The sequence below is a fragment of the Physeter macrocephalus genome, chromosome 4, assembly GCF_002837175.3.
Source record: "Physeter macrocephalus isolate SW-GA chromosome 4, ASM283717v5, whole genome shotgun sequence".
In the NCBI taxonomy this organism is placed as follows: domain Eukaryota; kingdom Metazoa; phylum Chordata; class Mammalia; order Artiodactyla; family Physeteridae; genus Physeter; species Physeter macrocephalus.
The window spans coordinates 4,372,740-4,395,698 of NC_041217.1; the positions used below are offsets into that span (position 1 = coordinate 4,372,740).

Here is a 22,959-nt window from a genome sequence, read left to right on the forward strand (position 1 = left end):
TTAGGAATCAGTGGCCTTTGTGAAAAATTAGATTAAAATTGATAAGTAAAGCCCCCTTTTTACAAAAGGATTCTGAAAGTGTTATTCAAATGAATAAATTTATGCATATTTGAAAACTGTCCTTATGCAATATCGTGTATATTTTTCCTGAGAACTTTGGTAGAACTGTAATTCTTATCTAATTAAAATTACTGCGAGGAGTCTTAAAGATGACGCTTCGCTCAAGCCTCTTTACAATTAATTACAGGTGTTGCGGCCAGTGGAAAATGGATGGGTTTGAATTCCGACTTCTCTAAGCAGTCTAAGGCTAAGCTAAGCATGGGTAACCTTTGCCCTGCCCGTGGTTAGTCTAGGAGTGGCCGCCACCTTCTGGCTGATCAGCTGCGACGGGAGAGTCAGCCGGTGGGCCTCCTGGGAAAGGTTTCCTCGCTGCTAGAAGGAGCCCGCAGGAAGCTTTCGCTGGATACGGCGGTGTCTTCATGTGGTCCGCTGAGCTCTGGCAGCTCGTTCTGTGACCGCTAGTAGAGGTGGCTGAGGACCAAGCCGCAGACTCCGGACAGCAGGGCCGGAGGCTGGAGGACTCCTGAGTCCTAGAGGAGGCCGCTGGGTCAGTCCCCGAGAGACCACCGTGTCGCTTCTCCAGTGAGAGGATAACTACTGCTTGTGTGCAGTAGGCGCCCTTGTCTGATAGAGTGAGTCTTATTCCTTAGTTATAGGTGCCATTCAAACCAAGTTAAACAGCCAAGACCCCTACTGTAGGCACTCAAGTGTGCTTTGTAAAACCCTCCCAAGTGGTTATCTTGCACCTTCCTATCTTGCGTGTAATTCTTTCTGCCGTCCCACTGAGAAGGCCTGGAGACAGACGGTTATGAAGCTGAACTAACAGAATTTGAGGAATGATTGATTGTATATGGGGGTCAGGGAAAGGGAGAGGTCTAGGCAACTACCGTGTGCTTGTTTGGGTAACGGGGTGGGCGGTGCTGCCGTTCTGGGTGGTGAGGAGTGTAAAACTGAAGGAGTGACCGCAGTGTTGTTCATTCTGAGTTGGCGGTGTCCGGGGAACGTTCAGAGGTTGGTACTAGAAAGTAGTTGGGGGTGTAACCCTGGGGTTCACAGAGATACCTGAGCTATAGGACTAAGACATTCGGTAGTTGTAGTTGAATCCGTGGGTGTAGGTGAGGTTGCCTAGGCAGGTATAATTTACTGAGTGCGGTGGAGAGGACTGGCTGGAACCTCAGCATTTCAGTGCAGGGCAGGGGAAGGAGCCATGAGGACAAGGAAGACAGGTACCGATCCTAACAGTGGTGCGTCTCCTTGCCTCTTAGATTTTTTTCAGAGAAATTCTAAGACCTTTGTAGTTACTGAACTCTCATCAGGAGGTAAACTTTTCAGCTTTTTTTTTTTTTTTTAAAGTAGATTCTTAAATGCTCCTTTCCTCTTTTATTTGATCAATTTATAATGCTCAATGGTAACCTCATGGATAGAGAGTCAATATACCACTCTTAACACGAGCAGTTTCTTCTCTCTTACACGATCAATTTGATCATAATGCTTATTAGTGCAGATACAGGATATAGTACCAAAAAACCGCAGTGTGTAAATTTGCATTAGTCCTTGTTTTCAGTCATTTGTATATTTCCAAGTCAGTTTATTTGTATAGTAGTAGGCCTGTTGTTTTTAGGGCATATGCAGATATATGTGTTATTGCCTCTTGTATTTTGCTATTCATAATTTTGTATTCTATTAATATATCATTCTTTTTGTTATTTCTGTTTTTAACATTTGACATGTTAGTCAATGTGTTCTTTCTATGTAAAAACATATTTTAGAGAATTAAGAGGATTTTGAGAACCCGGATAATTTTTCTTGCCTAAGGAAATTAGGTATTTCATAAAAACAAAAGCCTGTAGGAATAGAGAAACATAACTTTTGAAGAGTATTGTCTTAGACCTTTCACATAATCTATGGATGCCAGTCCAGGAATGTGTGTGTGTGTGTGTGTGTGTGTGTGTGTGTGTGTGTGTGTCATATCAAGAACACAGTGCGGTGGAAATACCAGAGTTTATGAGCACTTCTAATCAATAGAAAAGTACAGTTTTCAATTAACATCCTTGTTAAAAGGATCCAAAAGGCTCTTTGCATGTATTTTATTCCTCCCTCCAACTCTCTCTCTCTCTCTCTCTCTCTCTCTCTCTCACTCTCTCTCTCTTCTTTTTCAATCTCAGTTTGAATAGCACCTGTAATTAAGGAAGAAAACCGAGCCCTGGGAGCTAGGTAGGACTTGCAGCCATTGATCTGTGTAAGCCCAGCTTATACTGTCAGGGGAGGAACAGTCAACTGCTGAGCTGCTTTGTCACTGACATAAGCTGAGAGAGGATTTTTTTGTCTATACTGTTTATACACTAGTCTATAGACCTGCTGGCTGGTTGAATTTTAAAGAGTGCGGAGGTTTAAAGACTTGTCCCCTGAGGGATGCTTCTGCCAGTTGGGGAGCGAGCCGTGGCTGTTTTGCAGAAGTGTGTGCATGTGTGTTGCTTCTGGAAGGAGGGAGGGGGAGGGTGTGAACGATTGAGCAACTAACTGGGAAACATTCGTCTTTATTTGAGTCTTAAAATCGATGTGAAATATATTATTAATTCGGGTGTATTTGGAAGCAGACAATGGATTTTGAATAACTGTCTTTATTGGTACAGAAATGATATGAACAGCTTTGCAGGGGGAGTATCTGAAGAGCGTTCACGTGTGTTGTAAATATGGGAAATGGCTTCACTTTTTGCAACACAAGATAAGGATTAGCAGTGGTCAGATGAACTGTTCTCTTTTGTAATGTCCTGTTTTCAGTTTAAGTAATTTGAATTAATTCAAGCTTAGCAGCTCTTTTAGTTCCATTTATTGATAATAAAACACTGTCAGTAGTAAAACAGTTAGCTGTTTCTAAATACGGGGTTTGCGCTCGTACTTACAAATGTGTATGTTCATAAGCAAACCTGGGTACCCTGCCGTAAAGATAGAAGATAGCTTTTTTACATATGCTTTTCTTTCAGCTTCAGGGACTTAAGGATCTTGAAGCTTTCTTAGGTTTTGGCATTGGAATTTTACAATGGTTTATTTTTACTTGATACTTTATACCAGTTTACATTTTAAAAGAATGTGAGAAATTCTGCTTAAAACACTCAATCCTGTGACTGTGTATAGGGCTTAATATTCATATACTGATGATTTCTCTGAATGTAAGTTTTATTGGTAGAGAGGTAGTGATAGGGCGTCTTTTTGCTGGGGAGTGGCTGCTGCATGAAGATATTTGCTCTTTTTACTCTTTTAATATGAAGCCTCCTCATCAATCTCTGCTTTCTCTTGTAAAATCGCCTGGCTTTAAACTTGTGTGATGGTATCTTCAATTCTGACTCTATAACAGGAGTTAATTTTGAGTTGTTCTTCATATTTAACAAAATAGATATTTTTCAGTTTTTTTTGCCAAATATCTGACAATTATCTGCATTTTGTTATACTTGTTAATGTATATGATTTCTAAAAGCTTTTAAAATTATTTTATAATAACTATAAAATCACTGCAGATTTCAAGTCAGTAAGGTTATTTTCTATGCTTAATTAAAACATTGATTTTCATATTAGGAAATTCTTAAATAAAAGTGCACAGAGTAGAAGCTATGTAGTTTTACATTGAAGGCTTATTTTTAGATGCACGTGTCTTTAAGAGTGTTATTTGGGATTAAACTTAGTGTTACTGATGTTGAATTTACCAAGAGTTCAACATATAAATGTGTTTCTTTAGCTATAGAAAATCCTTTTTTTTTTGTACCATTTTACTCTGGGGCACGTAGAGTTGTTATACCTCTCAGTAATTCATTGCTGCCAACTTCATTCCCTTTTCTCTGCCTGCATTTTAATTGAAACAACATTTATATTTCTGAGCCAGGATCTGTCAGAAGTCCCTGTGGCTACTCTGCGGTACAAGCAGCAGCAGACGCAGCTTACCCATATGGTGCGGTGCTTCTTGTAAAATCCATATGGCCTTGTTGAAGGGAGTCCCAGCGGGGATGTGAGGGGTGTTAATACCCTTCAGGCCAGGCCTTTCCCTCCTGGGGCTTCCGTGGCATTGTCAGTGCAATCTGCCAAAGCACACACTTAATTCCTTTTTAATAATCAATTATTTTAGTCCAGGAACCTCTGTTATTTTTCTTAAGAAAAAGACAAACTTTTTTTTCCTAAAAAATGTCTCCAAAAAAGTTTTAACTGCATCTTTAAAAATATTCTAAAGCTTTCTTTTTTGTTTTTTGCATTTGCAGGAAGTACTACAGACTGTGCCAAAGTTCTGTTTCCCCTTTGACGTTGAAAGGTACAGTATAAGTCATCATTTAAAATAACCTTAGCCTATCTCAGTGAGCACTTTAAAATTATTACATGTGTTTTCTTTATAAAATGAAACGTATTTTTTTCCCCATTGCCTCTAACAAAAAAGACTAAAGGTTCAAAATTAAATAATATTTGAAATGGAGAAGGCTTCTAAATCATCATATCTTCTGTTTATTCCACTGTGGCCAGTTAGGATTAGTCTTAAGGTTCCATTTCTTCCTTTTGTTCTTCAGGTACGTGTTGTAAGCACTAGGAGAAAAAACATTAATATGTCCTTTATCAGAGCCTTAGAATTGTGTCTTTTAAAATTAGACGTATATATCCTGGTTTCTGTCTCACTTCACCCTGATTGAAAAGACCATCTGTGTGATATTGTAAAACTCATGGCGGGTTGTCTCCCAAGAATAGCTTTATAGAAATAGTGCAATATTATGGAAGGCTGAAGAGAAACCCTCTTACCTAGCAGTTTTGAAAATCTCATTATGTTTGTATTTTACTGAACAAATGCTGAATGAATAGAGTATTACCTGTGTGTAGCTGGAATGTCACAGAATATATAACCCTTTGAGCATAATAACAGATCATTTATTGTTTTTCATGTGATTTTCATACCCTATTATCAGTTTTTTTAAGGGTATGCTGTGAGGTGATATTAAAAGAAAATTTACTTTAGGAAAATATTTTGCTAAAAGTAAAGATGAGTAAAAATCTAAAATTTTACAGTGTTAAAGATAAAAGCCTTTCGAACGATGGGCTAATTGATACTAATAAGTACGGCTGGTGAATGGTGCCCCTTGTTTTACCTCTTTTCTGGGGAACCACTTGTGCCTGCTAAAGTTGCAATTTCCAAATTAATAGCAAAGAGGAGATAAAGGAAGAAAAGCTACGGCAGTAAATTGTGAACGTTGGGCACTAGAGGGCACAGTAGACGCTAGAGGTTGTTTCTGAAGTTTGTGAAAGTTAAAGAACCAAAACCAAACCTGTCCCCGTAAAAGCGTGTTTGTCAAATGTTCAGCATTTGAGCTGCAGTATTTCCTGACAGTTGAAAATGATTTGTGGCATTGGTGCGGTAGGGGTAAGTAGCTTGTTTCCTCGTACATGATTCCTGTGGCTATTTCAAAGCCAAAGTTTAGGTGTCCTGCAAACTTTATTCTGGAACAAGGAAGCAGATGTTCAGTTATTGTTGTCTAGTGGCAAAGTTATGGCCAGTAACAGGAAATATATTCGTATATTTTAAATAATAGTAAAGATTCAGCGTAATGATTTATACCGCACCTTACATGGCAGTGTGACACGGATGATGATACTTAGTTCACGTCAGCTCAGACTCTTTGTAGTAAGCTTTCTTTATAGAAATCGTAGTCTTATTTTGTACTTGGAAATTTATTACGGGGATACAGGTAGCTCTAGAAGAGAATGCTAAAAAAAATGCCAACAGTAATTTGTATGGTACTTTATTGGGTGAGAATGTCAACAGAAGAAGCAGTTAAACAGAGTTGCCGGTGGCTGCCAGTGGGCTGTGCAGCAGTACGCTTTGCTGTGTGAGCGGCCTCGGAGTCACCCGGAGGAGAGGCTGGGGAGGGGCGGACGGACCGTCACATGACCGGCTTCTCACGGCGCCGGTTCCGTTAGTAGTACGTGCGGAATTTATGAACTATTTGATAAGTACTTCAAGCATGTGAAACCTTACGGTGAGATACCTTATGATTCCCTGGTAGCCCTGGTAAGGGGTTAGAATATGCAGAATTGCTCAGCCCATGAGGCGTTACAACCTGTTTTGGTACTTGCTTCATGATTTAGTTTACACATTTCACACTCATTTTAGTTTTTAAAACGTCATTCTAGCTTTGAGAACCGACTGATTGGAAAGGTGAAAACAATGCCACACATACATCTATTCTTGCATTTGCTTTTTTCTTTAAGAAAATTCTCACACAGGGCTTAAAGTGTTATAATACTACTGTATTTTATAGAGTGTCTCAGAATCAAGTCGGACAGCACTTTGCCTTTGTACTGACAGACATTGAGAGTAAACAGAGATTTGGATTCTGCCGACTCAAATCAGGAGGGAAAATCTGCTTATGCATCCTCAGGTAAGTATTTGTAGTAAGAAATAAAACTGGAGGCACGATAGATTAACGGTGTCTTTCGTTTGTACTTTGCTATGCTTGGGATGCTTCAAAATGTGCTTATATATTTTTTAAATTGTTTTCTTTAAATTCAACTAAGTTGAAAAATAATTTTATTTACTCTCTATATATGGCATCAATTCGGTTTAAAGATTTACCAGTAACAGTAGAATTTTGCTTCAAAGAATTGGCTCTTTTTTTAAAAAAAATTATTCTGTTGAAGTATAGTTGATTTACAGTGTTGTGTTAGAATTGACCCTTTTAAAGATTAGTTTTTGTGGGTTTATTTTTGAAAAATTAAGATACGAGGTCTGATGATATATGCTTCACATATTAAGTAGCATGCAAAAAATTCAGTTAAGTTAATATGTGTTCTATTGCTGACCCAGAACTTGGATTTTTGAAAGTGAATTGTTGGTTGAAGGTAAAGGTTGCAAACTGGTGATTCTGGGCAGAAGTGTTTAGAGGTGTTTTATTTGGCCACATGGTGTTTCAGAAATTTTAGAAGGTGTTTCTAACCTTATAAATTTTAGAGAAATTTTGCATAAAGTTCACGTTTCTCGTTCCTTTTGCTGGTGCTGGTCTTGCTGTCCCAGCACCACTGAGCTGGTGCTGGGCGGCAGGTGTCTCCTTGTGTCAGGAGTCTGCTTGCTTCACAAGCCCTGCCCGTCCGCCTCCATCACTTACCTGGTTGGCCTGGACTCACTCGGCAGACAGCTGAGAGCGCGTCACTGTCTGTGGACCTTGGGTTTGAGTTGCTAGTGCTGAGGAGGACGGTCCTGAAGGTTAGCTTCCCTTTAATATGTCCTGGTGACTCGGAAATGTAGGTGTGTTCTATACAAATAGGACTCTATACTGTGATTATAATATGGATATTGGTCAAGCTAGATTCTATAGAAATGTTTATAGTAAAAGAATTAACATTGAATTTAATAATTAAAGTATTGCAAGAGAACTTTGGTATAAAATTGATGTCTGCTCTGTTCATTTGCTGTTTAGCTACATTCCTCTCATTCTTTGAGGGTTAAGTTATCAATTCTACTCAGAATATTTGTTAAGGGTTGGAGAATTTTTTTCAATCTTTATTCAAAAGTAAATGTTTAACTGCTTTATAAGTAATAGAATGTGGATGTGCCTCTTTCTTTCTGTAGGCACAACTTTTTCTTCTGCAACAGTTGTACTTAAAAGTTAACGTTTTATCCAGAAGAGTGTTGTGCTTCAAGCTGTAGGCTGATTCTTCTAGCTTGAAGCCAGTTGTTTGGGCAGCGGGGTGGGGAGTGACCATGTGGAAAGTGGGTGGGGGCATCTCCTTTTATCCTTGTGCTTCATGCTGAAAGTTCCAAAGCTACACTTTAAAGGGGACTGTCATCTTACACACTCTGCCCAAGAAAAGTTGGCCCTAATGGAAAGACTGAAGCTGTACGTGCTTTCTAATTTTTCTCTATGAATTTTTAAATCTTTTCATTAAAAAGTCAAATTTACAGAAAAGTTTCGAGAATAGTACCATGAGCTCTTGTCTACACATCCCCTAGATTCACAGTTGTTAACCTGCTTCTGTCTCTCCCCACCGCCCCCCACTCTCAGTGTACACGCACACATGTGCACACCCCCAAATTCTGTGTGTCTCTCTCTCTGTTGTAGTATTGTTTTTGCTGACCCATTTGAGAGTAAGTTATAGACCTCATTCTTATGTAATATTTGAATCTATTTTACAGCTTACCTCACTGCCTCCAAAGTGAGTTCCTGATATCCATAATTAAAGAGTCTAAATCTTCCTCCTTGTTTTGAACTCTTAACATACTTTGAATACAATGAAGCTATTAATAATTAGCAAGTAGTTTTTAAATTTTCACAATAGTCCCTATGAATGGGCTTGTAGAATAAACATTCTTAGCCATTTCTGTTTCAATTTAGGAAAGCCATTGTTAACCTCGAAATATTTACACAAAATATGAACTATAGCTATTTGTTAAATGATTGAAGGATTAGTATAGTGTCTGTATCTACAAACCAGTTGTCATTAATTTGTAGGAAACAGATTCTAGAGCAGTTACCATAATCAGGTTATTTTTATGTAGTTCTCAAACTCGTCTGGGTGGAAGAAGACTTGAATGTTGTAGTTCTCTGCATTAAGAATAGTCTTGCCTGCAGAAAATATGGTTCAGTTATCTCAATGTAATAAAAAACAAAAAAATCGTCTATGCCAATAAAGAAAACCTTTCACAATAAGCATTATTGGTTATTTAGTCTTTTTAAAGAGAGTAAATGTTCCTTTTATTTTTGTTATTTGACGGTGCTTTCCGGTAGATAGGAAATAGTAGGTATCAAAACTTTATGAAAAAATCGTGGAGGAGAATGAGAATCTTAAATTGAGAAAATTCTATCCTACAGCTTATTTTTTCCTAGAAAATTAAAAGACTGCCATCTCATAGATGTTAATGGCATGTCTCAGTCATTGTCCTGGAAAGTAGTATGCAAGGGTGTTCTTTGAGAATAGCCAATTTAGAGAATAGCCAGTAAATTAGAGAACAGAGAATTAAAATATAATCAAATTCAGCAATTTATTTAGAAGGTTGTGATGGGTAGGTAAATACCTATTTTAAGGTGTAATCGGTGTATGTCTGTGAAAATAATTTTGGCAAGTCTCGGTGAGTGCTATAGTGAGAGGAATAATGGTGTTTTGGGTTCTGGTTTGTCCATGGACTACGCTGAGGCTTCAGCGCTTTAGATTTCACTTTATAAGTGTTGAAAGGAAGGCTGGAACTCTAAATGTGCTAGAAGAGATTGTTGTTGATTTTTTAAAACTACTGTAACCGTGAGAGCCTTTGAATCCTGACGTTGAATCCCAAAGCCAAAAACGTTGGCATCTTTTGACTACGTAATGACGAAAACTTCTGTTTGGTGACAAATATAGTAAGGAAATTGAATATTCCAATAATAAGCTGGTAGGACTGTATTTACAACCACTGTGACAGAGAGTTAATCACCATAGAGTATAATAAGAGAGAGAAACAACCCAATAGAAAAATACGTAAAGCATCTGAACAGCATATTCACAGAGGAAATGTGAATAGCATATATATACATATATATGTGTGTGTATATATATATACACACACACACACACACACACACACACCTACGAATGATGCTCAGCCTTATTAAAGGTAAAAGAAACGAGCACATTACGATGGGCAGAAATGAAAAACTAAAAAAAAAAAAACATTAGGGGAAATAGATATTTCATGTGCTGCTTGTAGGACTGTAAAATGACATGACTTTTTGAAGGGGAATTTAAAAATATCTATCAGAGTTTTAAAGTCTCCTTCTCCTTGACTCAGTTACTTCCAGTTCTTGAAATTTAAATCTCAGGAATTTCCCAGTGGTGAGTAGTGAGGTGTGAGCAAAGTTATTTATTATGACATGGTTTATAAGAGCATAACCACTGGACGTAGATGTCTCTCAGGAGGGACTGATTCCCCAGGCTCCACTGGGTGCCCCTCCCTGCCAGAATGCTGTCTGTGCTGTTCACTGATGCCTTGTATTCCCAGTACCTACAATCGTAAACTCTTAATAGATATTTGTTGAATAAATACAGTAATGAATTAATGACTAGTACAATGGAATATTATTTATCTGTTAGGAAAAATTATACACACAGGTACTGACTTGGAGAAATGTTTATGATATATTGTGAAATGATGAAAAGTTTCAAGGTAATATTTATAGTGTGTTCTTATGTTTGTAAAGAACAAGTTATATGTATATATAAATGTGTATATTTTAAGGAGTAGTCAATAACAGATTTATATATTAATATATGATTGTATATACTTACAGAAGGGTAGATCTCTAAGTCTTTTATTTTGTACACTTCAGCATTCATCTACTTTTTGCAGTGAGCAAAAGTAATTTTAATCAGTTTTTCCTGCTGTAAAATTCTGAGATGTCAGGACTATATAAAGAGCATATTAAAAATGTGTGGGAATTTACCCAGATCATCTTTTGTCAGGTAAGACATCCAGGACAGGAAATGGTCCTACAAGTGTGTTTTCGGGGAGATACTCCCAAGGCAGCAGCTGGTCATTGTTGACTAACAGAATTAAGAATGGGGAGGGAACAGGCATTTCATTCTACACGCTTGAAATTTGGGATCACAGTGCAAAAGAATGATCTTTGGAAGAGAAAAAAATAGTACTTGTGAGGTGACCTTCCCAGCACCATCTTAGAGCCAGATATTAGTGTTTTTCTGTAATTTCAACACAGAACGTTCAACGTGGTGGAAATGCTTTGTGAGAGGACAGGAGAAATGTGACTACACCTACAGTTTATTTCCTATTATTTTCTCTCTTCCAACAACGCTCAATTTCATCGTATCCTTAAGATGTAGTAGGAGAAAGTTTGTTTAGCTTCATATGAAACCAAGACTTAGAATTTAAGTAGTCATTTTTGGAGGGTTGTGGGAAGGGAAAAGGTAGACGTAGCAAACGAATTATTCATGCGATTGGTTGGGGCAATCAGGTCTCTTCATTTAAAGGTCAATTTCTTGAATTCCAAACTCTGCTGCTTCCAGGGGTTCTGTGAGAGAAGACCACCTCTGTTGGTGTTCTGAGTGTTCACTGGTGGCTGCCAGGGCTTTAGAGTAATGTTTGCATTCAGTGTTTTGGGAATGTCCTGGTCCCCTTAGAATTCAGCCTTAATTCTAAGTCCTAAATTCTAAGGCTTCTTAGAATTAAGCATTCATAGGGCTAAAATTTATTGAGAAAAGTGACAAAATAGTTGAATAAGCAAGACACAGAAATATAAGTCTTTAACCATGCTTTTCTGTTAACAAAAGTAATATATTTTACTATAGAAGAATTGGAAGAAAATAAAGAAAAAGAAAGTAAAGGCACTTATATTTGTAAAACATAACCATTGCTTAAATTTTGGTATTCATTCTAGGCTTAACTTCCATGACTTGTTAAGACACATTTATAAATCTTTCTATTGGCTAGCAAACTAAATATTTAACTGTAGTGTTTATTCACAGTTGGTAAAGTGAATGAATATATATAGAAGCAGTTAATAAATTGAAAAAACTTGTGTGGCTTTCATATTATCCACTGCAAGTGCTGAGAATTTTTGTACATGCTTAATCTGACAATTGGTCATTTCACTTTTTTTTCTTAAAAGTTGAGATTTAGCACAAAGATGATTTCCTTTCTGATTATAGTTTTTAAAATTAGTTACTTATTTCTTTACCTGGAGTATATTATGACTTTCAAATATGAAAAAATTTTAGCATCTTTTTCTTGAAGCTGTCTTTTGTGAAAAATTAGTGCATTTATATTGAAACACACTACATTTCTAGTTATTCTGTTGCGAGATAATACTGGATTGATTATTCAGAGGTCATTTTTAGTATCAGTGATTTAAGATTCTTAGATAGAAATTAATAATTTCTCCTGTTGTCTTTATATCCTGTTAAACACTAATTTTTTAAAAATTGTGATCAACTATATCTTCATCAAAAAACTCTTCATTTAAAAAGAACCAAAAAAACCAAAAAACTCTTCATTTATTTTGCCTTCTAATGTTTGAGTTTGTGTTTTAATGATCTAAATTTTAAAAGAAAAGTATAAATATCTCTTGAGTTTTTGTTGATATCGAACAGTTTAAAATATTTTAGGTCCCTAAAGAGTAGGCATAATGAAAATGGGATACATTTAAGGATGTTTAAGATTTTTTAATACAAAGTAAAATTAAATACAAATTGGTAGTAAATTTTCATTAGAAAAGCAAAAAATAACTCTGTTGGATTTCTTGCATAGCAAAGACTTTTAGGTTAGAGAGGACAATGATAATACTAATAATAACAAATAAGTTAATAGCAACATCATTTAGTGTTTGTTTACTATAAGCCAAGCATTTTGCTAAGTGATTTATATACATTATTAATAAAAACTACTCTATGCCTTAGAGTTATGAGCTAGAAAATTTTCACATAAAGCTTTAAAGCTACTTTTCATCCTGCATGATGCCATTATAAGACTTGAAAGTAATTTAGATTTACCTTAGAGTTCTAAGCTAGAAAATTCGCACACAGTGCTCTCAAAACCATGGGTTCTTCTTCGACTGGATTTATGCTATTATAAGTTTTGAAAGTAGGTGTATTTAATTTGTATTTGTTTCATTCACTTTTTAGAAGAAATATTAGAATTCAGGTTTATTTAATATAAAAGTCAATATTTAATTGTGAATTTTGTATGCTTTTAGCCTTTTCTATGGCATGTCTCTCCTACTTTAACAAGATTTCAAAAATACCCTGAGATATTACTAATTTAAATCATGTCGTCGTTTGTATTTAGAATTGCTTTCGTATAATAGCAAAAATGCAAGAAATAACTTTTTCCCTAATTTGATTAACATAATTTTACAACTATAAAGTTGTCGCCAAGGGTTCAAAATGCAATACTTTCATAAGGAAGACAGTCCGGAGTTTGGGGCCTTCATAGTCCTCCCTGCCCCCCTCCCCTGTAACTCATACCCAACCTGAGGCTTTCACACTCTTCCTTGAAGCAAGTCCCTTAGAAGCAGAATGTTTCAGTTTTACACACTTTGTGTCAATTTTTCCAGGCAGAAAAACAGCCTCTAGGCATTAGACATTTTTCTTCGGAAAGGCAGTTTCCTTACTTTTATTTGATTACTGGAAGTGCTGATCACTTAGACTGTTAGTGGTTACCTGACTATTTGACAAAAAACATTTCCTTTCCTTTATTTAACCTTTGACTTTTGGATGTAAAAGTTTTTTCAGCTCGATAGTGGAAGCACAAGTGTGAGGGAAGTCTCCCTGCCGCTAAGTGGACTCATGGCTTTACATATACATCTGTCCTTTGCCTTATGTCTTTACGAAAAATTAAGGACTTTGACTTCTCGTTTTAAAATAATTGGCCTTCATGTATTTGTTTTACATTTATGTATGTTTACAAGACTATGAGAGTCCCAGGAATCCTTTGTTAAAGAATTACATTTTCAGTTTTATAAAATTCAAGTAAAGTATCTTATTTAGTCCTTATATGTTGAATACATTTTTAAAAACTTTCTGGGATTTTTGTGTTTGGTTGTACAAAAACAGATTGGGACTGTAAAATTTAGTGAAAACTATTTTAACTTAATGATAATCAGCTTAGGAGCTTATACGTTAGTTAAAAATTAATTGCTTTGAACATATGTTGTTTGAAAATTATCTAAGAAACCACAAAAATAAAAACATGAGAATAACATTTCTTACCTGAGCAAGGTAAGCTTGTATAATTTATCGTATTTATTTTATATATGTGTGTGTATATGTAGTTTTTGGCACATGTTTTATCTTTAAAGTGTGCAATGGAATCTTGTTAAAATATTTGAATTATTGACCACCCTGTGTGCCCTGGACCATTTTCTTGTCATATAAAAAAGTGAGCAGGACTTCCTGTTGAATGTTGCTCCGCACCAGGGGTTGTGAGTTCAGTCACCTGTAGGGACAAGGTGAGGGCCTAAAATGAGATAAGCAAGTTTGGCTGACAGTAGGAAATTGGGGTGATCCAAATAAATAGCACATGCCCCATCCAAAGACAGAAGCTGTTACCCACCTTTAGGTATTTGTTGCAAAGTTAAAATAAACAAAAAGCGTAACCAGTATTGCCAGTTCTTTTGATTTTTAAGAGAAGAAATCTAGATTTTTAAGTGAATTATCTGATTTAGAAGTTGGCCACTTACTCAGTTCAACAGCAACAATGGTGCGTTGCCCAAACAGAATATGACTGTGGGCTGGATATGTCTGCATGTAGCCAGTTTGCACCCTCCGCTCTGGATGCTGTTGTTTATTTGCAACGGAAAATGGCCCTGTTTCCTTGACATCCTAAGAGCGTGACTAGGTTACAGAGTAGTTCCACTTGGATACAAGTGATGTTTTCATTAAAAAGAACATGAATGATGTGTACTCTTAAAAAGGAGCTAGTTATCACCAAGAACCAGTACATGTTCACAAAGCACATTGTGTGTAACTAAACTCAGTTCTTTATGGCGATGGTTCTTACTGGTGTATCAGGCAGTGCTGTTGTAGAAATTTGAAAGAGTCTGTCCCATCGTCTCTCATGAACACATTATATAGAGAGAAAAGTGTTGGCTAGACAATAGATAATGCAGTTCTGAGTCTTCTTCTTGATCAAAATGTACTTAGATGTTGATAGATTTATGTTGTTTGGGCAGAGATCTCGTACCATGTTGCAGGACATACCCTTTTCAAAATTTTTATCCACAGTGATGAACGTATAAGCAGTACTAAAATCTATAATTGGAAGGAATTACCAATCTGTGAAATGAAAGAATCAAATTAAACAGATGTTTATCTGCTGGGAAATTTGCCCATAGGAATAAAATATAATTTAAGAGGCAGAAAGGAAGGTAATGCTCTGAACATTAGTTAAACAAATTTTAGAAGATAGAATTTACTTTAGTGTATAGAAATTATAAGTAGGCTGATTTAAGATTAGACCAGAATGAATGAATTTTGTCACATTTTCTGCAGCTCCCTGAAAACATCTGGTCATTGGACAATGCTTATTCAAAGGCTGGGTGTTATAGAAGCACACGCCTGTATTGGGTGATTGGTAGACCCCGGAGCTTGTATTGCTCAGTCAGAGTTCTAATCTCAGGCTTGCCATTTGGTAGCTTTGTGACCCTGGATAAGTTGTTTTACCTTAGTTTAGTCAAATATACATCATAGGATTATTATAAGAATTAAATGAGAGAACACGTATAAAGTACCTAGCGTTATTTTCATACATATAGTTAGTGCCTAAGAAGTTTTATTCTCTGTACTTCCAATTATTTTAACGTGTGGAATCTCTGATTCTTAGATTCTGCTCTCTACTCTCTAGATGGGCATAGGCCTGACTAGTAAGTCTTACTGTCCAAACAGAAATAACTAAGCATTATGGAGCCTTAGAGATCACTGTGAGAAATATCTCATAGGTGTAAGCCTTGTTGTAATAGTTAAAAAATTATATTAGTCTGATTTATAGCAGTGATCTATATATAATAGAGTCAAGAGTTGAATGAACATGAGAACAAAATCCAGCATCCCTGTATAAAGAACAAACATAGCCTGGTGTCAGGATGCAATGCAGTTGAAAGTATTCTTGGCGATAATAAAAAATAATAGTAATTATAAAACGATACCAAAATACCTAGCACTGTTAAATTTTGAAAAGTAAACTGACTGTTAATCAATTATTAATTCAGTTTGTTTCATTTTCAAAAACAGGTCCATAACCTTACAAATAAATTGTTTTTTTTTTTTGGTATAAACTAGCTTTTTAATGACAAATTGGATTCCAGTTTGTTTTCATAATTTGAAAAGAAATTGGAAGGGGAAGATAATCAATGAAAAGTAATAATGTAAAGATGAGAAAACCAGAACATTTGGTCTAGAAAAAAAAGATTCTCTCACTTTGCAATAACTTATAATTATGAGATATTTATTACATATCTTATTTTTATAGTGAACCAGGAAGGAAGTTTAAACAAGGTTCCACATTATTTGAGTGAGGTGAAAATGACAATATAAGGATTAACAGGTAGACATGCAAACCACCTAAAGTCAATAAATCTTGCTTTATCTTAAGATTCCTGAGAGCAGGATAGAAACAGACCTGCATGTTCCTTGAATAGATTAGGTCTCATCTCATCTTGAGCATATAGATCTGAATTACATAACGCATTGACATTTTCTTGAAATAGCAATTTCTTCAGGCTGTTAAAAGTTGAAATGTGACTATGAAATGACTTCAAATGAAAGAAATTGTACTGTATCCAAGGAACTACAGTGTGTCTTGGCAGGACATCCTCCATGAAAATTATTTCATTGAGTTATAATGAGTATGGAAAACACGATGTGGTAATTTGCATGATATTGAGTTGATAATCTAAAAACAGTATTAGTAATGTTCAAGGTTTTTTTTTTTTTTGTAAGCGAAAGATACGGTAGAAAGTAGATTAGCTATCTAAGCACTAGGGTTAGAAGAGTTGAGTAATTTAAACGTGAAAATTGAGATTACCTATACTAACCTCTGATTCTCAGATTTTTCCCAAACCGTCAGAGCTTTGGCACATACTCACCCATGTTTTCCCAGACTCCCACATGAGGCTGTCAGCTTGTTGCAACCCCCTGTCCCAGAAAATCCTACCCAAGGCCCTCATTCCTGTTTCCATTTGGACTGGTTGCTCACCAGGCGTTGGCACATTTATCCTCGGACTTACCTGTTCTTCCCTGGAATTCAATTTCTTGTCTCTATATCCCCGTATTCCTCCTTTCTGCTTCACTCTTCCATTTTGTTGCTTCCCAAGAATATTATGGAGAAGGTAAATGTTTGAGTTCTAGAAAGACTGAAACTGCTATTAGTCTGTCCCCAAACTTGATTGATAGTTTCTCTGGACAAAGAATTCTAGGTTGCAAGGGATTTTACCTCTGCCTTTTGGAGGCATTATCTTCTGACTTCCCAGAATTGCTGTTGAGACAGAGGTTCAGGGACATTTTGCATTTGATGCCTTTGTACGCTACCTGTTTTGTCTCTTTGGAAATTCTTAGGTGCTTTTCTTTCACCCCTGTTCTGGAATTTCACTGTGATACTCTGGTTTGGCTCATTTATTTTACAGTTACCCTGGTGGCACTTTCAATGTGGAAACTCATGTCTAAAGTTCTGGGATTTTTCTAGTAATTTTTAAAAAGAAATTTTCATTTCTTTTTTCCCCCTCTTTTTTTTTTAGAACCACTATTAGTCAACTACATGATAGTCGAGATTGATACACTGATATTTTAATATTTACTCTTATTTTCTATCAGTTTATCTCTTTATCCTAGTTCCTAGGAGATATTTGTCATTTAGTTTCTAATCTTTCTATTGACTTTAATTTTTTTCAGCATTTGTATTTTGAATTTCTAAGAACTTGTTCTTATTGTCTAAAAATTTATTTTTTCACTTCTTTCTCCTTTTTTAGATTTCATTTTGTTTAAAAGCATCCTGTTCTTCCCATCTTGCCCCTAGGTTCTTCATGACCTTTTTTTTTTCCCTTAGATTCCATATATATGTGTTAGCATATGGTATTTGTTTTTCTCTTTCTGACTTACTTCACTCTGTATGACAGACTCTAGGTCCATCCACCTCACTACAAATAACTCAATTTCGTTTCTTTTTATGGCTGAGTAATATTCCATTGTATATATGTGCCACATCTTCTTTATCCATTCATCTGTTGATGGACACTTAGGTTGCTTCCATATATACACTACCAAACGTAAAATAGATAGCTAGTGGGAAGCAGCTGCATAGCACAGGGAGAGCAGCTCGGTGCTTTGTGACCACCTAGTGGGGTGGGAGGGAGGGTGACGTAAGAGGGAAGAGAATGGGAACATATGTATATGTATAACTGATTCACTTTGGTGTAAAGCAGAAACTAACACCATTGTAAAGCAATTATACTCCAATAAAGATGTTAAAAAATAAAAAATAAAATGAAATAAAATAAATACTAGATTAGAACAATAAAAAAAATAGAAGCATCCTGTTCTTTATTCAGCTCCTCTGGATATTAATGATAATTTTTGAAACTTTCACCTGATGTTTGTATTGTCTTTGTTTACTTGGAGTTCCTTTTATGTTTGTATTGATGTCTGTATTTCCTCAAATATCTGGTGGTTGGACCGTTAATTTATATTTAAGATAGAGGCACTAAACTGAATTAGCATCATTGTATGTGCAGTGGTTGGTTTCACAAGAAAATATAGGGCCTTTGGGGTGTTTTCTTCCTTTGAGAGATTCCCAGGTCAGTGTTTCAGGATCCTGTGGGGGCCAGTCTGTTGGCTAATGGTCATTTTCCCTTCTGTTGACGCTCAGGTTTTGGTTTCTCTTTTCCGCAAAGTCGGTTATTCTTTGCTTGCTTACCACCTTTACAAAGCCATTCACCTGTGTTGCTTTCTATTGCATTTGTCTTGTCCTCATTAATTTATACCCTTTTTATTTATTTACAGTCATTTTAGTGGCATTTCCAAAGGGCACAGAGATAAATGGATGTACTACTCAATATGCTAGATTTAATGAAAAGTTGGTAGATATTTTTAAACATGATAGGCATCTTTTATATCATTACTTACTATTTATAATGATCATTTTAAAGAACTCTACAGCATTCTGCTGAGTAAGGATACTGTCGTTTACCTGACTGTTCTTTTGTTATGACTTTAGGCTACCCCTAATTAAAAAGCATCATTCATGTTCACTAATAAATCAGACATTATATGAAAAAAATGCAGAAACAATGCTGTTTTTCTAAGCTCTAGTCATTGATTATTAAATCTGTTTTGTGTATCTGTACTCTTGTCAGTATATAATCGTGTAGTAAAAGTATCACACTTTTTTCTCTTAAAAAGTAGTCATTCTCTGAAGAAAAAAATGAGTATTTGTTAACTGATAATTAACTACACTGGTGTGTTTTGTGATTTAGTCTTCTTATATGTGAAAAGTGTACATTTTAATAAACAATTAAAAACTTTGGATAGATTTTAAATATACATACCTTAATTTGTTGAAAAGGAGTACAGATTTTATTTTGTACGATTGATTTTTGGATTTAGTATTTTGCTTTCATAAAATTAATTATATTTGTGTCTAGCAAGATGAATCAAAATGATTTTTAAATTATATGTGTTTTTGATACTTAAATGCTAGTTATAATATTTACACTTTTTAAAATAGGCTTTCTTACTTGTATTGATATTTATTTTGAAATTTACCATCCTATGTAAACATCAATTTCCGAAGAATTGATTTAATTAATAAGCACATAATTCTGTTTTTTATACACTTAATTCAGTAATATTTAAAAAGAAATGATTATATCTTTGTTTTAAAAGCTTTTTAAAATTAGTTTTTATTTGATATTATCTTATTACAGTGGTTAATTTTGATTTTATGAGTGCTTTTGGTGCCACTCATACCATGCATGCCACGCAATGGAATTAAGTGCTTTTCGGTGCTGCTAACATAAAATAGAAGTGTGTAATGAATAACCTTTATAATGGAACTTTGGATTCTGAGTACTTTATGAAAACTAATAGTAGATTATATGTAAAATTTTACTGTAACAGTAAAGAGAACATGGGTATAGATCTTTTTTGCCCTCCAGGATCAACCTGTTTTAAATAATCTAGATTTGATGTTTATTTTGCCATCTTGTTTCTTGATTCTAAATGATACATATATATACACACACACACACACACACACACACACACACACACACGCATTTTTAAAGTTTTTTTTGTTTTTGTTTTTTTTTTTTTACAGTTACCTGCCATGGTTTGAAGTATATTACAAGCTTCTAAATACTCTGGCAGATTACTTGGCTAAGGAACTGGTAAGTCATGTTTTTTCTCCATTTTAAAAATTGTGGTAAAATACACCTAACATGAAATGTACCATTTTAACTGTCTTTAAGTGTACAGTTCTGTACCATTAAATACATTCACATTGTTCTGCAGTCATCAATACCATCATCTTTGCAACCTTTTTACTTCCCAAATTGAATCTCTCTACCCATTAAACAGCAACTTCCCATTCCTCCCTGCCCTTGCCAGGTCCCTGGCAACAACCATCGTACTACTTTTTGTCTGTCTGCATCAGACCATGTACCTCGTATAAGTAGGATGATACAATATAGGTCCTTCTGTGACTGGCTTATTTCACTTCATGTTTCAGAGTTCATCCACGTTGTAGTATATGTCAGAATTTCCTCCCTGTTTAAGGGTGAATAATATTCCGTTATTAACACACCACATTTTGTTTATTCATTCATATTTAGATGAACACTTGTGTTGCTTCCACCTATCAGCTGTTGTGAACAAAGCTGCTGTGAACGTGGGTGTACAAATAACTGTTTGAGTCTGTGTATTCTTTTGAGTATATACCCAGAAGTAGAACCGCTGAATAACGTGGTAATTCCGTGTTTAACTTTTTGGAGAACTGCCATAACATTTTCCACAGTGGGTGCATCAATTTACATTCCCACGAGCAATGCACAGGGTTCCAGTTTCCCCATATCCTCCCCAGCAGTTATTTTTTGTTTTCGTTTTCGTTTTGTTTTGTTTTTATAATGGCCATCCTAATGGGTGTGAAGTGGTATATGATTGTGGCTTTCATGTGCATTTCCCTAAACATTAGCGATATAGAGTCTTTTCATGTGCTTATTGGTCATTGTATATCTTCTTTGGAGAATTATTTATTCAAGTCCTTTGCTATTTTTTAATCGTGTCTTCATCTTGTTGTTGCGGAGTGGGAGTTATTTACATATTCATATTAATCCTTTATCAGATATATGATTTGCAAATATTTTCTCCCATTCTGTGGGTTGTCTTTTTACTTTGTTGATAGTGTCCTTTGATGCACAAAAGTTTTTAACTTTCATGAAGTCCAGTTTATCTGTTTTTGTCTTTTGTTGCCTTGTGCTTTTGGTGTCATGTCAGGAAATAATTTTCAAATCCAATGTCATGAAGCTTTCTTTTTTTCTTCTAAGAATTTTATAGCTTTAGCTCATATTTATCTTTACATCTTTATCCTTTTTTCTTAAAAATAAAAACAAAACAGAAACTGAAGTTTGCTTTGAATTAATGAACTTCTCTGGGATGATAGTTTGTAAATTTTCCCCTTAATCATTCTTCCCTATTTTAAATAAGGACTAATTTACTAAGATATTAGCTATGCTATTTGATGCAATTTAATTCAAATAAATGTTTAAAAAAAATCTGCAATGATTGCCTGTTGTTGCTTTCTAATTTTGAAATGTAGGGTATATTTTCTGGTCTCTGGCTATCTGCTTAAATTCTTACTTGATACTCCTCCACACTTGAGACTGTATTTTGTTTGGTCATCTGACATTGTCTTTTCTTTGCTTTTAGTTATAGCCTCAGTCTTTCTTTGAACTTTTTCCTTTATCTACACCTAGAATTTTGGTGTTCTTATGTTCTTAGTTTTCTTTTCTCTTCTCTCTAGAAATTACTTATGGACATCTTATACACATTCTTAGTTGTAAGTACCACCATATTCTGATCTCTAAGAATGATCTTTCTGAAACCTGATTATATCATTTTACTGCTTGCTTATAATCCTCTCAGTGGCTCCTTCTTTTCCTTAGAATAAAATCTAAACGTGTGCAGCTTGACATATTAGAAGCTTCATGATCTGGCATCTGATAGTCCTTCCTGGCTTATCTGCTCCCACTTTTGACACACAATATACTATCCAATTATTTGGAGCCACTTAAATTTCCTAGAGCAATGGTAGAACACTCATCTTTTAAGATTCAGTGTAAATATCTTTAAAAACAGACCTAAACTCAATATAAATACTACTCCAGATACTTTTTATTAAACAGAATTTAAATGAATTATTAATAAATTAAGACACTTCTTTTACTCTTCTAGTGAGCAATCTCCTAATTTGGCAATCAAATTTTATTATTATAACGTAATAGCATGTTTTTAGCATTTGTCAAAAGTCCAGGGTTTGTGTGCGTGTGCTGTGTGTGTAAACATTTCCCTCTCTACACTTGATATGCTTAATTCTGTGAAATATTCATGAGAAGGTCATTTTACACTTGAACAATTTTATATTTAAGCTATTCAGTCATTCATTTTCCTAAGAAACTAACTGGAAATAACAGTATTCAATTATTGCATTGAAAACTCAAAACCAGAATTCTACTTCATGATAGTTTCTTGTTCTTTGTGTTTTTGAGTAAACACATGGAACCAACATTAATTGTATTCGTTGTCCAACTTTTGAATATGTTACCTTCAGAAACTTAATACTTATTGTATGTCATATGCTCCCTGAGACCATATGTAGTACTGGAAGATGTAAAAAAACATACTGTGGTTTCCTGAAGACAGGAAGTGAGGGAGACTACATTTGTGTTCCTAATTAGAGGAAAAAAATATTATAAGTTCACAGTATTAATAACTGGAAGTAAATCTATGAGTGTAATAATTTTTCTTTTCATTGTTAATTCAGTGCCACAGGGTATTTAGATTGGAATTTAGATTCACAGTCAGTTATCCTTACCTGATCAGCATTAGGCAGCTACAAAGGATTCTTAAAAGCTAGACTTTAAAAAAATTTGTTTCCGTAAGAATTTTGTATACACAGAACATCAGTATCATCCAGAATATCCTGTGGTATATTTCATTGCTTAAATGGTCAAGTGATGAATGCTTTAGAGTCCTTTTTAGGTCATTCTAAAGAGAATTTCAAATAGGCAGTTTTGTTTTTTTTAATAGATCTTTTTTTTTATTTTTTTTTATTTTTTTTTTTTTAACATCTTTATTGGAGTATAACTGTTTTACAATAGTGTGTTAGTTTCTCCTTTACAACAAAGT

The 22,959-nt window shown here is 35.1% G+C and overlaps 1 protein-coding gene across 8 annotated transcripts in view; it reads left to right on the plus strand.

Moving 5' to 3' along the window:
* Positions 1-22,959, plus strand: part of DENND1B (DENN domain containing 1B) — a 278,187-nt gene that overhangs the window by 100,468 nt on the left and 154,760 nt on the right. For 6 of the 8 annotated variants that reach the window (XM_055084008.1, XM_055084009.1, XM_055084007.1 and 3 more), the window contains 3 exons: positions 4,308-4,357; positions 6,348-6,467; positions 19,874-19,943. In XM_055084008.1, coding sequence (XP_054939983.1) covers positions 4,308-4,357; positions 6,348-6,467; positions 19,874-19,943 — 240 coding nt within the window. Of the gene's footprint in view, positions 1-2,225; positions 2,275-4,307; positions 4,358-6,347; positions 6,468-19,873; positions 19,944-22,959 lie in introns of all 8 variants that reach the window. The other 2 variants (XM_028488291.2, XM_028488294.2) reach the window with 1 other exon arrangement.